The following is a 17,364-nucleotide window of genomic DNA, read 5'->3' as shown; positions in this document are numbered from 1 at the left end:
GTGACAGTCAAAATGCAAACTCAAGGTTTCAAAACGAGAGTCCACAAACCAATGGGTGACATCATGGTGGCTGCATCCATTATTTTTTTACAGTCTGTGGGATCACCTTAAATGCTGTTTTCTCAAATTCATATTACATCACATGTCTCTTTCTCTTTTAATGTTTAGCTCAAACAGTGACTCCTGGACCAACAGGTAATATCCACCACACCACTCCATACAATGTACACCTTGTTCTCATCCCTCACACCAATACAGTATTTAGGAACCAATTATTTTATAACATCTGAGGTTTAAATAATTTTTTTATGGAAGTTACCGTGACAGTTTGAATAGCTTCACTAATTTGTGCGGGAAGGGAAAAAAACAATACTGCAGCAGCTCTATTAGACACACTGCATTGTAGGCTAGACAATGTCATACATTCTACAATGACTTGTATCACCGCCAGCTCAGCTTTTACGGTTGTTTCTTTTACACAAATACTGCAATACACCATATAACCAGGTGAAACGTCAGTAAGGTATGAAGGTATGAAAAAATAAATACCGCCCAAGCTCAGAATAACTGATTCATTTTATATTCCATCTACATTAAGAAATTAGACTTAATTACATCAAGATTATATTCAACTGGTTAATTAAGTTCTTAATAATGTGACACTTAGGATAATCTGCAGATTTCTAATTATTCAGAAATTAATGACCAGATTGAATGAACATAATTGTTTAGGGTGTGTGTGTGTGTGTGTGTATGTGTTACTCTTAAATTGAATATTACATTAATTGAATGTTGTCCAGACAGAGGTCTCTCCTTGAAAAAGGACCCATCTTTTGTGTCTGTTGTGATTTTCTGTCAATTTTAGCTGTTCCAGATAGGTCACTGACAAATCCATCTTTCACTCTAGAATCAGGCAAAGCATTAGCATTAGGCTATCACAGTTGACCATAGACTGTAAATGTACCGTGCTAACCAAGCTAGCAGCTAGCGTTAGGATCAACTCAATCCTCTCATCCAAATATGGTCACTTCCAGCAAAAATCCAAGATGGCAACAATCAAAATGCAAACTTGAGGCTTCAAAACAGGAGTCCACAGACCAATGGGTGATGTTATGGAGGCTACATCCACTTTTTTTTACAGTCTGTGGGATCACCTTAAATACTGTTTTTCCTAAATTCATATTACATCACATGTCTCTTTCTCTTTTAATGTTCCAGCTCAAACAGCGACTCCTGGACCAACAGGTAATATCCATCACACCACCCCATACAATGTATACCCTGTTCTCATCCCTCCCATGCAACAGATTCACCCCCAGCCTCAGCACCACAATGATCAACTCCACTTATCTAACAAAATATTTCAAATACAACTGAAATATCTCATAGATCACTCTCACTACTACTATCATCATATCTACACTACCTGCTGTAATACAAGATTTATTATTAGTAGTTTCACCAGAGTAACCTTGAAATAATGTGCTGCAGTTACAGTTACAAATCAACGCAGTGTTGATCTTTCAGTTTAACGACTACAGCTTTGCTGTGTGTATTCCAGGCTGTGCAGGTCCACCACTGCTGTGCTGCGCTAGTCAAGACAATAGCTGTCGGAGGGGGGGGTGTTTCTGTGACAAGATTTGCATCACATTTAAGGACTGCTGTCCTGACTACACGTCAGCCTGCGCACAATGTAAGTAAAGCTTAACATGAAAGACTTTCAAACATTCAGTGTATGCCAGTGAAGGGTATGATATTGAGATAGATTTTGAACTTAATACTGTAAACCCTTCTTTTTGTCTATAGCTCTGAACACTACTCTGCCGAGCAGTACCAGCACAACAAATAGCAGTACTGCATCTACACCACTGAATATAAGCACAACCCCAAATATCATAACAACTTTGTCATCCACAGTCTTTTCAACAACAGAACCAGGTACAACAAGCAGCAGTACCACATCTGCTGGGTCTGCTACTACACCACCCAGCACAACAAGGAGTAGTGCATCTACACCAGTAGATGTCAGCACAACATCATCTACTATCTCTACACCCAGCATAACAAACAGAAGTACAATTTCGTCATCCACAGTCCCCTCAACAACATCACCCAGTACAACAAACAGCAGTACTTCCTATACAACTGCAGATATCAACAACACTTCGTCCGCAGTGTCTGTGACAGCAACACCCAGCACGAGCAGTAACACATCTACACTGGCAGATATCAGCACAACTTCAGCATCCCCAGTCTCTGCTACCACACCACCCAGCACAACAAGCAGCAGTGCATCTACACCAGTGGATGTCATCACAACATCATCTACTAACTCTACACCCAGCACAACAAACAGAAGTACAATTTTGTCATCCACAGCCTCCTCAACATCACCCAGTACAACAAACAGCAGTACTTCCTATACAACTGCAGATATCAACAACACTTCGTCCACAGTGTCTGTGACAGCAACACCCAGCACGAGCAGTAACACATCTACACTGGCAGATATCAGCACAACTTCAGCATCTCCAGTCTCTGCTACCACACCACCCAGCACAACAGGCAGCAGTGCATCTACACTAGTGGATGTCATCACAACATCATCTACTATCTCAACAAGCAGCAGTTCCACCTCCACATCCTACCTCACAACTTCAGCATCCACTGGCTCCACTGCTACAGGTCGGTAATTATGATTGTCTAGTTATTTCAAAAATTTACATCTGCTGTCATGAATAAATTACATTTATTGCTAAAAATGTGTTGCCAATGTTTGTTGAAACTATGAAACAAAATTGTTAATTTTGTATTGTTTGCATCTATGTCCGAGTTAACAGTGGTCATCAGTTAGTGGTTCAGCAGATATGTGTGACTCAACTGTCATCTTATTGCCACACCTCCTTTGGCATGCTCCAAAACACCTCAGGCTTTTGACAGTTTCCTTGTACTTGTATAAGGGACAATAATGGCAGAAATCAGTACAAGTCTGGATACCACTAGTGTCACATCTGGAGTTTCCAATAAAACACAGATTCTAGCACCATCCACCAGTGTCACCATCCAGTTCTGACAAAGGCACAGTCAGCTACATGGACATCTTCAGTGATGTATTTTACCATGCAAGCTGTTAACTACATTTCTATTTGCACCTTTCTTTCTTTAGATGGTCAAATAGTGACTGTTCACCTAAAAGCTTCTGTTTTATCCCATAATGAGGAAAATGAAGATGAGATTTTAAAGGCTTTATCTAGTGTAAGTACATACAACCTTCACCCAATATGCTTCATTCAGTTACAGTATCACAAAAAACAACATATGAATTACATACACATGTGGCTTGCAAAATAAAGTGAGAGTCTTCTCTCTTACAGTTTCTATCCCAAGACCTTCTCCCACAGAACTGTGAGGGCTGTACCTTGACCATCAGACACAACAAACCCACCTGAGAAAGGACTTATGTTTCAGCTAATGGAAGCATCAATATTACTCCTGCTATACTGTGATAATAGACTGTCAGAAAAATGGTTTAATAATGTGGGCCATGGCAGTTCTGGGTCCGTGTATGAAGTGCAATTAATTTTTCATGTGTAAAAAGCTTCTACTTGTGGAGCAGCAGAACCTGTCACCTGATGCTTTGCTTACTTACACTTGGACAATGAAATTAGACGGTTAAACCCCAACCCCATCATCTCAGCACTGTGCAACTTTATAACCTTGGCACAGAAACAAATTTATGCCAACAGAGCAAGGCTAACGTTAGTAATGTAGCTATGGTAAAAGAAAAAATGTTGATGTGTAGTTTTTCTTCGTAACTCTTTCTAATGTAGCATGTACAGCTCTTCTGGAGTAGATAATGTGTGGAAGATGTTCTTCAAGGAGTTTTGCTTGTGTTTTTCCAGGTCTTGCTTGCACCACCACACAACTGCTTCCATATGGGATCATTAATATTGCTGCATAACGTACACAGCATTTTAATGTAGCTGCTCAAATCAGGGCTAATTTTATGTACTGTTGGGTAGTTTTATCTATAAAAATGCATCATGTTTAGAAACTTAATTTAACATCCATGGTCACAAAATCTGTTTAATGAATGTGTGGAAAGTATTTCAAACAATAACTGGACTACAGAGAGGGTTTTAATCCTGATGCAGTATAGCCTAAAGACATATTTTCTGTAACAAAGCTTTTTGCCTGCTCTGTGATATAACTGCTGATCTCTTAATAAATCTTCTAAAATTGAACTTGATGCTACATCTCTGCCTCATTACAAACTGCGTAGTGAACCTGTTGTGTACTAATTAAAGGTGTTTAAAAGTGGGAGTTTGGAGACCCACGTAAAGGTGAACCCTCAGTGTCTTTCCCTTCAATGTAAGCAGCATAAACAGTGTCACATTTAAATTCAGGAAATAAATGTGAGTTTGTCTTCATTGCTTCTGTGCAAAAATATCTTTGTCTAACCCTTTTTCATCACACACTGTCAGTTGAAGACATACGCACTGGCATGCAGCTATTAAAAATCAGAAACTGCCAAGGAAAGAAAAGCAACACTAAATAGAGTCACAACAAATATGATTCATTTATTTATTCATCTTGTACAAAATTGTTCCATCTTGTCATACTCCTGTCATCATGCTCTACAGTATATTATTATATGTTAGTAATGGGAACTGCATTGTTTTTATATAATGAGCCAGGATAAAAGAAGGCATTTTGATAATAATTGATTACAATGATGGGATGCTTTGCTCAGTTTCTGATCCTATTAAAAGTACTCAATAGGGTCATCGTGGCTCTTGGATTGCTGCATATCACTCAGTTTCAGGCCTCCTCCATTAACTGGGAGTTGTTTGTGAACACGGAGGTGAACATGATTGTCTCCTCCCACGTGCACCTGCAAGGAAGTAAAAGCAAAGTTTCAGGTGATCCTTGAGTCTGCATTCACTGATTTTCCACTGAGGGGCAGCATAAACAAGCTATAGATACATATATTATCTCTTTCTAAGTTGATATGGCGAACGTGTCAGCAAACGGTTGCCTATTTACAAATCCAGCAAACACAGAGGAACATTAGCATTCATGTCTAGTCATGTTTGGGTTTACCTAGCAAGTGTAAGTACAATATTGACTCTCTTTTTAGCTGTGTTTATGGATTCCACCTCCTGAGAAAAGTATCTAAGCTAATAGCCCCATGTACAGAAATGTCTGGGATTTGTATTTCCCCCATAAGGTTTGTTCTAAGAAGCTTGTGTGACTGAGTCAAGGAGTAATGAGAGTGTCAAGGTCACATATGGGGCTACTAAGCTGCTAAATGCTCCACTATGTTATCCAGCTAGTCACTAACTTTGTACGCCATTTTGGTGATTACAGGGAGCAGAATGGATTTCTGAAAACAGCCTCCTGCAGCTGGAAATGACATCTGATTGCAGTGAGACTTCACCAAAACAGTAAAGTTACATCTGGAAATCCAGATAAATGAGCTGAAAGTCGCTATGGGGTTGAGAGGAACTGCTGTGTCAAGGCACAGTTCTCTGTGGGTTCATCGCTGACAAGCCTCTTTCACATACAAGTATTTTATATGATCCATTGTCAATATAAAATCTCACTTGATCATGTTGCTATAGAGAGTAAGTTGTTACCATTCATGGATCTGTTTTGTATGGAGCCTCCGAAGTCCCGAAAGGTGGTTATTTTTGATCTTGTGAGCATAAGATGAATCTAGTATCTTGTTTTTTAAAAAAGGACCTCGGAGGTTCCATACTTAATGTCCTATTATTCTTAGCCACAAAAATTATAATTACCTTTATGAAGTAGTTGGTCCCGGCCACAACCTGACTCCTGTAACTCTTGGCGGTGAAGACATCATAGGACTTTCCTGCTTTTTGCTCTGCATCAGACTTCACCTGAGTTACAATGAGGTGACAGCAACATCAGAATGAAATACATGCCTTGTTAACTGCGTGCAGAAACTAAACCCTTTTCAGGGAACAAAGTGAAAGTGAAAATTAAAAAAACAATTTTACTTGACTTTATTCTACTTACACTATCACAGATCTTCTGAATTTCTTCAGTAGCATCAGTTGCAGGGCCGGGCCCTCCAGGCATCATTTTGACAGCTTTCAGTGGTGAAATTTGTGAAAAACTGAACAAAACTGACTGCACCTGGTCTGGTGAGGAGTTCAAGACAAGTTGAATCAGTGAATCATATGACTCTGTATTTGGGAGTATACCACTGGCGTGGGGGGGTGAGGATTACTTTATCAAATTATATCAGACATCGGCTAAAACAACAAATAAAATTTCTGAGTTGCAAATAACCAAAAATGTTATTTATTATGTTTGTAGCGTAAGTCATTTAATGGAGGTTAAAAAAAATATTTCAACATTTCTCTTTGTTCTTCCTCTCCCTCCCTAAGACAATGTGGGTCAGTCTGAGGCGTGGCTGTGTTTGGACATGTCAGCTGATCATGATAGTCAGCACACAATGAATTGGTGAATTTTGGCACTAGAAACTGGTAGACTGGAGAATGTCCTGAAAAACCCTGTGGTTTAAGATGAGTCATGAGCTAAACTGCTACATAGGCTCTGCTTCCTCTTTCTTGTATTTCCTCTTTTAACAGTCATCTGTACAGCAGATCAGCTGATCTGCCACAAATAGAGTATAGGCCAGTGGCGTTGTTAAGGCCCATCACTCAGCTTCATCCCCAAATATTTTGAGCCTAACGCTGCAGTGTACATGTCTCCAAGCATCAAAGTTCAAAACACTCTCAGGTGTCTTACTGTAAAAGTTTCAGCAACTGCTCCATTCATTCTTATTTCATTGTCTTAGTGTGTAGATAAAAAATGAGCAAAGCTTCAGGTGACAAGTTTCACTTCTCAATGAGTAGAGCAGTAGCGAATGTGATCACTGTCACTGCACGTCCAACTTGGACAAAGGAAAATGACACCTAGAAATACTTCATTTGCACTATTCCAAGTTGATATAAGGTTGTAACTAAACACAGCATAAAGACATTACCCAATATCCATGTTACACATGAAAAATGAATTGCACTTCATATATGGGCCATATAAACCACAGACCACTCAAATTAACTATCAAACTAAAAGCTTTCAAACTAAAAGTGCATAAATCAGACAGGTCATCTAAGAAAATCACTTTTGTAGTACCATTACATTGTGGTGGAATACAACAAATCACATAACATTAAAGCAACTACAAGGACAGGGTTTGACATAACTGAGAGCCTGATGGTGCAGGGCCAGTAAGAGTTTATGCAGGGCAAGATGGTCCAGGCCAGTGACTGGCCAATCAGAGTCATGGGTATACAGTTTAGGAAGAGAGGAGGACATTTCTCTTCATTTGATAATGTTAAAAGTAAAGTTAGGCTTTGCTGTCAGCTTCCCGACTCTTTTTGAAAAATATGAGAGAAAAAGAGAGAGCGAGTGAGCAAGAGAGAGAGAGCAGTGGTGGTTGAGTGAGGAGAGCGAGCAGCGGTAAAGAGAACAAAGCAGTCAATGAAAGAAAACATTATTTTCTGATTGTTTCTCGGCGGTTACGTTCTAAAGCACAAATAAACAACCATCAAACACTCAACAGATGATTTACTGTGAAGACAGACGCTCTTAGTTTCTGTTTCATCTTCCTCCTCTGCATTTCTCCTTGTCATTCATTCATTATAGTTCAACTCCATGTCTGTAACGGACAGGTGACTTGCAGAAACAGACAGAAGGAGCTTGGAGTGAACACGCACACACTAACAAATGCCGTTATGTTCTTTCTCTCACTGTTCTATCTTAAAGAGTACATTTCTGCAGATCTCTCAGCACTGTCTCAGTTCTTGACATAAGTTTATTATCAATGTCATCCATACTCACTGAAATGTTATTATCATAAATTCTGTTCTCTTCTCCCTATGTACTCCATACTCTCTGGTTTTACACAAAATATGGAGAAATCTACATTTCTACACCATTCATTTACTGATATAATATGTGCCTAATTTTATATTTTGCATGTTTTGTGTAATATATCAACATAATATATCTATAACTTAAGGAAAACGACCAAATCTAAAGGGAACTTCACTCTTGTACATATTATGTAGGCCTATATAATGAATAAATCACCAGAATTATGGAAAAAAAAGAGTTATTTTCATTTTTTGGCTTACGTACCACTGAAAATATACAAGGGGCCAGTAAAACTCTGATCTACTGGCCAAGTGGGCCAGTGGGAAAAAATTTTTATGTTGGACACTGAAGGAGTTTTTAACTGTTACAGTCTCAATTTAATACTGATGCCTCTATATGACCTACACAAGCAAACGAAAAGATTGACTATTTCTATACAACTATTCAGTGCCTGCCACCAGGTCGGATTCCCCGCAAAACCAGATGAAATTTTATTTACAGCACGCAGATTGGAAGAGTCCCTGTTTAGTCCATGGAGGAATAGGTCACGGTGGACATTTCTGTAATACAACTGGCTTATAATGCAACATTTTATGTCGGCCTTGCTACCATGCTATATCTTACTGTAGGCTTATTATGAACACATAACATTACAAGGTAACATTGATGACTTCAGCTTTCTCAACAAAATTATTATTGCCAAGCAACTAAATCTTTTAGTTGTTAGCTTATATGTAACCTAAGTGTATGGATGGTACTAAAACAAAGTTTATTTAGTTTCACCATCATCATATTACAATTATTAATCTTACATAGCCACAAACAGATACATTACCTCATCGCTATGCATCCAGCTGTGTTTAAAAAAGAAAAATAGTATTAAAAATAAGTTGTGTCTTTCTTTCACTTGCTTCCAAAACAAATGTATGCACTCGCCAGATCAAGATCTTTATGACACATGAGGCAGTGGTGCTCATGGGAAATGCAGTCTTCATTCTGGGAAACACTACCACTTTTATCCACAAGGGCCGTCAAAATCAACACAAAATGAAAGTTCCTTGTAGAAACTTTAAACCAAGAACTTTACAGTAACATTTAAACAAAAGAATTATGTTCTCATCAAGACGAAACAACGTAAATATCAGAGATACATGGCTTGCATGTGCTTGTAGTATCTTAGCATACAAAACTATATACAGTACTACAAAGTGTATACTTTGATACAGGTACATATCAGTGCTGAATGCAAAGTTTGTGTTTGCATAAGAAAGCACCAATGCATGTATCAAATACATCATTTACAAAGTTATATCTGTGCTCAGCCTGCTAGGCAAACATTATTAATTATCAACGCTAGTGACTCAAAACAAGGATGAATACACTCTCACAAACAGCTATAGTAGGCCTTCTGCACAGGCTCTTTCACAAATCACACATCAACAAGTGACTGAATTTTAAAAAATGCAAAAACTGAGAAAATCCAAATTATTAATAGGCCAGAGGTGTCTGTTAAGACAGCAGCAATAACACACATCTGCTTCAGATTACAAACAAAGTGAGCATAACCGCTATACAAACACATGGCCATGAAGAGACAGTTAACGTTAGCTAACCGTGAGCAAAGAAACCATCGATGGATACGGACAGTTGTGGATGTGAAGTCAATTTTTAGCTAGACTTACCTTTTCCGAGAGGCCCTTTCTCCTCTTCCATACAGGTGAAGTAGACAATGTAATGTCCCACTGCACTTGTTGCTGTCATAGTCCTTTAGTTTGTTTGTTGACAGAGCTCCTCATCTCCTCTCTACATCGCTGCTGTCGTCGACATTAACAGAGATAACAAAAAAAACAAGCTAACGTTAGCTAACTCTGATTCATTTAAATTACATAAACTTTATACTGTTTGTTGTGAGGCCAGAACACAGTGCAAAATCTCAAAGTTTGCTTCACATTTTACTTTAGAGTTTATTTACCAAAAAAGTGTCAATTGACAGTTTCACGGTGGCATGTCAGTAACCGCATCTGGTAGTATGACACTTCTTTCACCAGTGCACCTGCCTTTCTCCGGTAGACTCGACATGATTGCCTCAGGTGCAGTAACACTCTTTGACCACGCAGGTTTAGTAACATGTACAAGCCGTTACAAGCCAGAGGGGCGCTGTTTCACACTTTTGAGGAAACTTTGGAAAATATGGCAAAGACTGTAATGTGACAAAGAAAATTATTGAATCTTTTCATTAAAATGACAGTAATATATGTTTTGAATAGTACACAAATACAGTTTATCATTATGGATTATATTATTGCCGAATTGACAAGAAAAATGTCGACATATGATGCCTTTTATCTTGTGTTTCTAGAGTTATGTGTTTTTGCGGACACGTAAGGAATTGCTAAAATGTCATATTTTGTAAATTAAGTTTGGTGTAATAGGGAACTTCAGTTTAATTCAAACTGCTAAAATGTATATTTTTTTAAGTTTTGTCACCACTACAGAAACACTAGGTAACTGTTAAAGTATGATAAAGTTGTCTGACATTGACTGCTGTTAGTTTTTGGTTTGATTAACGGTTTACAGCCTAATAGTGTGTGTTACTGACTGATGGTGGCTGATCAGGCTAATGATCAAGTTATTGTACTCAGTTTCTAACGATAGTAAATGGTTGATCTTTGTGTGTGTGCTTTTGAACTACTTTCCTAACACGATGTGCTTGATGGTGTCATTAATGACTCCTGATTAATCTTGAAAGCTCAGCATTTTCTTTGCCTTTTAGCTTCCCTTTTTATAAGTCACATGTATAATATGACCTCTTCTTTCTGTCAGCTGCTGTGTCTGCAGCGTATTTACTGCTTTTTCACACATGATTTCAGGTCAGTTAAACCTGTGACTTTCTGCCTTTGTATAATTATCCAGGCTACTGCTGTTTCTACTGTGTTTCATGCAGTTTGTGGGGTTTCCAAACAGAAATACTGCAACATCCAGCAGCTGAAAGTGCTGTGTCCACATAGTTAGTGGTTGAATGTGGTTTCTGTGGTCAGCTGTATAAACTGTGTAGCCGTTTTAAAGTTGTAAAAATACAAGCATAGGATGACATCTTTTGATTGTCTTCACTGATATGATCTAAGAAATATTTGTATTCCAAAAAAAAAAAAAGTTGTTAAATGATAGTTAATAATAGGAACAATCAATGTGTATAGTCTATTGTTTCTCTTCACAGTTGTTGTTGTTCAGTTATAACTGAATTAAGTAATTAATTTACATTTTCTTTTGGCTGTTTTTTCAGAACAAACCACTGCACACACAAGGGCAGCTTCTGTTTCTGCTCCATTGTTCAACAGTTTTTCTTCTTGTAAATTTCCACCAGGATCAGGATGGGAAATAATCTCAAAAGGGATCTAGTTGTAGTCTTGCAAATAGTGACCCTGCAAGATCCCCAGTCTTTGCAAAATCTGTGACTAAATACTCAGTGACTTATGACACATTGTCTTTTTTCATTGTGAGAGGGTGTCAGACTTTTGTCACTCAGTGACTTTGACCTATCTCATCTTGTATGAAGTGGCAGTGTGATCTAATTGGGAATGCACATAAAGCAAGTACTGTATAGCTATTAGTTAACTTTTAAACCAAGAACTTTAGTTAAACAGTATCAGTTAAAGTCTAACACATTCCGCCCATTATCCATTAACTAGACCTTTAGAACAACAGATTAGTTTTAAATAAAATGCAAAAAGTTAGAAGCAGTTGCCACTTGCACTGATCAGTCAAGTGACACCAACAGCTGTCAATCAACACCTGTAGTTAGAGCAACAGGATCAAATGTGTTTTTTACTTTGTCTCTTGTTTAAATAGCCTTTAAAGTTTAGGTCTAGCTTCCGAACATGTGTATATGTGATGAGGGTGTGATTGTATGCCTGTGTGTGCTCATGTGTTTCAAGTACCATCAGCCTGACAGTACAATCTTGATTTTTTTGTGCTGATTTTCTTTGGTATTGACTTTGTTGGTGGTTGTGTAGTTATCGGCTCTTGGATGTTGGATGATATTTTGTGGTGATGTGACAGTTTGCAGGCTTTGGGAACTTCCTGAGGAAAAATAAACGTATACGTATGTTTTATACCACACTCTAACAAATAAATATACACTCAGTGTGTTTAGACAATACTGAGAATACAATACCAATGCGTTATTTATTACTATCTGATACCTCTGGAATAATCATTAATGTGCAACAAAGGATTGGTCATAATGTGTGTTTGAATGCTTGCACATAGGAGATTTACTAACACAAATCTTCACTGTAATAAATATTCAGTGTGGTTACATTTTTGTAAACAATGATCCAGTCACTGGAGTCATAAGTCTAGAAACAACAGTGTTCTTTGTTTAGACCATCAGTGTAACTCATCTGTCAGTGGAGCAGAAAGAAAATCCTAACATAGTTTATTTACTTTGGCAGATGATGAGATCACTTATCAGAAGTGTTTAGATAAACCTTTTACCTGTGAACCTCTCACTGGATTTTACAGACCAGATCAGTTATTTAGCCTGAGTGTTTTCCTAAATCTATGAATAAAAATTACAAAGAGATTTTTAATCTTTGAACAGGTATTTGCCTTTGGCTCCACTTGTCTGATGTCAATCTACAGACAAACCTGGAATGTGAAGATTCAAGTGCAGCTTCTTCCTGATGTTGTGTAACTGACCTGCATGTCATGAAATGGTAAATAAAAAGTTTAAACTACACAATTTATAGACAAGATATTATTTTGTGCTTACAAGATAATCTGTTACATCCTGTGTGCACAAGAATAACGTTTTCAGAACAGGCAAACATCAGATGTTGTGGCTAGTGAATTTTCCCTTTTAATGGGATTCATATTGGCAGAAACAGTACTACATCTACACCAGTAGATGGCAGTACAACCACAGTATCCACAGTCTCCGCTCCCACAGCACCCAGCACAACAAAAAGCAATTTACTATGGGATGACAGCAGGACTTCAGCATACAAAATCTCCTCTGCTACACGGAGGTAATCAGGATGTTATGCTGAAGCTCTTCCAAAAACTCATATTCGGTATAATACATCTATTCTTGCAGATCAAAGTTTGTTCCAAAACCAAATCCAAAGGGTCTGAGTTAACAATAATCCTCAGTATTGATGTTAATGCCGCACCTCTTCACGCTCAATAACACTTCTGGCTTTTGATAGTTTCCTTCAGTAAAGACTCTGGATACTGGTAGTGTCATATTTTCACCAGCAGGTGGCAGCATATCCATAGTTTCCGCGCAAAAGGCCGGACTACGGGACCATCATCATCACAGATGAAGGCACAGTCGATGAAACAGAAGGTGTTGATGCTGTTTTCTTCTTTAGACTCCCAAACAGCGATTCTTTACTTACAAATCTCTGTTTTATTATCCAATGAGGAGACAAATGAAGATGCGATTTCAGAGGCTTTTTAATGCATCAATCATCAAAATAAGCATCATGAAGTTCCAATATCACAAGAAAACACCAATACCCATCATGCACCGTGTGTCTTCGCTCTCTCTTAGTTAGTATCAGGCTCAAGTCCTCCTCCAGCCCACCTAAGAAACAGCCTTTAAATTTCTGTCAAGATTCACTTTATTGTCTCACATTGTAGGAAATTTGGATCAGACTTCCACCCATGCTGCATCCATAAAAACCATTCCACATACATAAAAGACAGAGTAAGACAGCTACAGGGAACAAGAAACACATCTAAGAACATAATAATAAAACATACAGTTAAAAAGACAGAAAAAACATGCACTGATGTTAGATAGATAAAAACCTATAGTACAGAAAAAAAAGTACAGAAAGGTGCAAAAACTGGAAAATAGTCAATCATCAACAGATAAGTAACAATAAAGCTCTGTTGGTTTTTATATCAGTTTCATCTTTATTTCATTTGTTACCATTTAATTTTTTTTTTTTTTATTGAAGTAGGGATAAAAGAGTTTTTTTAATCTATTCATAAACCTCTTCCCTGATGGCAGTAGCTGGTACTCAGTGTTTAACACATGGGCTAGGTCAGTTATTATCTTGTTGGCGTGCCTCAGAACAGCCTGCAGGGATGGATGCTGTCTTACACCTATTATCTTCCATGCAGTCTGCGTGAGTCGGACTAGTTTGGACTTCAATTGCACACAGAGGTTACCAAACCAAGCTGCGATGCCGTATCTAATTAATGGATCTACAGCACAATGGATACAGCTGTGAGAACGCACTACACAACTCTCATGTCAGCGACTGTACAACGAAAAAAAAAAGTCTCTGTTATAAGCAACATAATGACTTAAAAGCGCATTATTCAGTCTGTACTATCTGGTGAGAGTTAAATAGACCTATTAGGGAAGGCTCGCCCAAAACATCAAGGCTCGGTATGGTCTACACGTGGTGACCCCACAACTTCAAGGCAGGAGGATGAGACAGAAATTTAATTATGAGGGGAGAAGAGGAAACAGGTCCACATGGCCTCAGGGGCCGGCATAACCTCTAGGAGCGGATAGTTCAAATTAGACAAGCATTGTCAGTCTCTGCACACCTTTGACCCCGCAGATTTAATTGCGCAGAGACCCTTAATAGCAAATATATAAATTTGTGTCTTTCCTTTTTTTTTGTGCGTCTGAATCATACTGTACCTGCTCAGCTGCCGGTGTCCGCTAATCTGAAGCGTCCTCCCCTTCTGCCACGATGTGTGGTGCAAATCAGAAGCGTGTGTTCTCTTTAAGCTCCTCTCCACGATCCCGCTGCGCAATTGAAGTTAATTCTACAGGCCGAGTCCCGGGTTCACGTTTCGCCACAGCTTTGTAAACTTAGATCATATGGGGTCACCCAGAGGTTGAAGCGGACCCTGTAGCTGCGCGTCCAGTCCTCCAAAGATCAGTTACAAATGTAATGGCAAAGGAATGTCGCTCAGTCCACAGCTTTGGCTGCTGCATGTAGTTTTTTGTTCTAATTAGAGCCAATTTGAGAGTGGGGTGTCAGTTTATTTCATGCAGAAACAATGTTTATGTGCATGTGGATTTTATCTCTTGTCTATTCTGTTAAAAAATATTGCTCAGAATATTGGTATAAGCAATCAAACATTGTCCAATCCAATCAAAATACTGTCCATCTTAGAGTGAAACTACACCAATGAAACCCTATATTCACATTCTCACAATCAGTTTATTCATTTATCCAAAATATTCAAGTCTAATATAAAAGCTTGTAAATGATTTGATCATGAATCAAGTAAAATGCTGATTCTTTTCAGGATTTTAGTAATCTAATTTGTTCAAACTGAATGGAAAATGCAATGGCAGGTCAATACTCTCCATCCCTCACACACACACACACACACACACACACACATACACACAGTGTCCATGTTGTCCACACCATCAGTCTGTTGAGGTATCCCTGGTTCCCTGTGGTGTGTGCATGTCGAAGGCCCCGGTGTTATTGATCCTGATTGGGCCTCACAGGAGGAGATTCCGGCCTGCCATTGACCCACACTTCTCCATGTTTCCACCCTTCTCTCAGATCATCAGAGGCAGCCGTCTCCTGCTTGCCTGCTTGCCTGTTTGCCTGCCTGCCTGCCTGCCGGCCTGCCTGCCTGGCGGCCTGCTTGCGTGAGTTTTCTGATTGTCAGATGGAAGGGGGGGGGAAGGGGGAAAATGAACTTACTACAGGTTTTGCAAAATCACTAGCAGGTCTTGCCTGAGTAGTCCGCACTGACGTTTTTCTGGCTTGGTGACTGTCAAAACATCCCCCATGCGTTAATTCCCTCCCTCCCTCTCTTTAGAAAGCTTGTGGCTCACAGGCTGCTCTCTTCTTCAAAGTAAAACTTCTCTGCCATGTGGCCTGTGTTGAATTCTTGTGTTGATGGCTGCCCAGGACTTATGAACTCCTCATAGGGGTCCTCTTTCTCCTCGTCGCTGCTTATGAAGCACATGAAAAGTGTCATGGCAAGGCACGAGTAGAACAACATGACAAACAGGATGTAAAAGTAAGCATTGTCGTAGGCTTCCCTGGAACTGTAGATGGTGGACACCAGACTGGTGTTGGACAGAGGGCTCTCTGTGGTGCTGGAAACAGTCCTGTTGATTTGGCGCCCGTTGATGTTGACACCACTGTCCTCAAGAATCTGCTGGCATCTGGAGAGTAGAGAAAGCAGGAGGGTCCGGTTCATATGTTTCATTTCAAAATCAGTGGTGGAAGAGACACAGAGCAGAGAATCAAAATAAACCACAATAAAAAAAAAAGGTAGAGAATGACAAAGGGGGCTGAGGAAGGACTACAGATGGAAAGTGTGTGAGGCAGGCACTACACCACTTTAGGAAAGGCACGCTGTGAGTCATCCACCCACTCTTGAAGAGTCTTGATAAGGCGGTATTTCAGAGATAAAGCCCAATCCTTTTCTTTCCTATTGGATACAACTAAAGGATCATAGAAGCACAAGCATGACCTTCTTTAGAGTATGATTTTTACAGAATTGTAAGTCATTTTGAAAATATTTCTATCAAACTGAGCAGTCATGATTACATTTCTCCCAGGACATTTTGGCTGAAAGTATTTTCTGAACCTTACAAGTCTTTTCCTATCTGAAACTTTTTTTTTCTTTTTTCAACCCGTCCTCTTTGTGCTCTTTCCTTCACTTTCAATTTAGAGGCTTGGAAGCTGCAGAGACTCTTGGATTGTTGTCAGCTCCGGTCAAGTAGTCTACTCATTTCAAAGAGTGTTGGGGTCAGAGGTTAAGTTGTCTCCAGTGTGTTGCTGCTTGACTGACACTCCACTCCAAAGCAACCCCTTTAGCTTTTTCACTCATTGTGTCTTACAAGTTGAGCACTTGTAAAAAAAAAAAAAAAAAAAAAAAAAGTTTGCAGAACACAAAGAAAATACTGAAATGTGATCTTGTCTTGATCTTATCATTGGCCGTGTTGGATACACAAACAGCATAAACAAACAGACTAAAACACACATGCAGATACATGAAAAAATATTTACAAAAACATTATTTTCCCATTTATGCACTCACTTTAGACATATACCATGACTGGCATGAGCAGCTGCATACCCTCAACCCTCCAGAAGGGAAGGGAAAAAAAGGAGGGAGTGATAAAAACTCACCGCTGATATCTGTAACCTTTTGAAGAGTCTGCCAACTGGGCGAACAGTTCCTTTCTGTTTGGCAATGAGAGCCAAAAGCCTCTGAACCCTGTACAGCCATGTCAGTGACTGATGTCCCAGTGTGCCTGTGGGCCGCTGTGCTTATATAATTTACAGCAGCTCTGCTTTAGTCATTAAGGGGTGTGAAGGAGCCCCTAGGGAGCAGGAATTTGTCCAAAAGGAGTGTTTATGAAAGTGGATATATTTATGATTTAGTGCTTGCGGAGTGTGCATGAGACACGCAGCTCACAGAGACTAGGTATTGTCATTA

The 17,364-nt window shown here is 39.1% G+C and overlaps 1 protein-coding gene across 2 annotated transcripts; it reads right to left on the bottom strand.

The window, feature by feature from the left end:
- Positions 1–4,555: 4,555 nt before the first annotated feature.
- Positions 4,556–10,003, bottom strand: LOC137194148 (cystatin-B-like). 2 transcript variants are annotated; one of them, XM_067605752.1, is made up of 5 exons: positions 9,887–10,003; positions 9,597–9,728; positions 6,043–6,167; positions 5,802–5,903; positions 4,556–4,894 (listed from the first exon to the last, which is right to left on the bottom strand). In XM_067605752.1, the coding sequence occupies exons 2-5, from the start codon at positions 9,673–9,675 to the stop codon at positions 4,766–4,768; spliced, it is 435 nt and encodes a 144-aa protein (XP_067461853.1). In that variant the 5' UTR covers positions 9,676–9,728; positions 9,887–10,003; the 3' UTR covers positions 4,556–4,765. The 2 variants fall into 2 exon arrangements, with proteins under 2 accessions (XP_067461853.1, XP_067461854.1); XM_067605753.1 differs by having other exon boundaries at positions 9,597–9,725; positions 9,887–9,976.
- Between the last annotated feature and the right edge of the window lie 7,361 nt (positions 10,004–17,364).

Source organism: Thunnus thynnus, chromosome 12, assembly GCF_963924715.1.
Source record: "Thunnus thynnus chromosome 12, fThuThy2.1, whole genome shotgun sequence".
In the NCBI taxonomy this organism is placed as follows: domain Eukaryota; kingdom Metazoa; phylum Chordata; class Actinopteri; order Scombriformes; family Scombridae; genus Thunnus; species Thunnus thynnus.
Note: the sequence above shows the minus strand (reverse complement) of the source record. Positions and strands in the feature narration are given on the sequence as shown.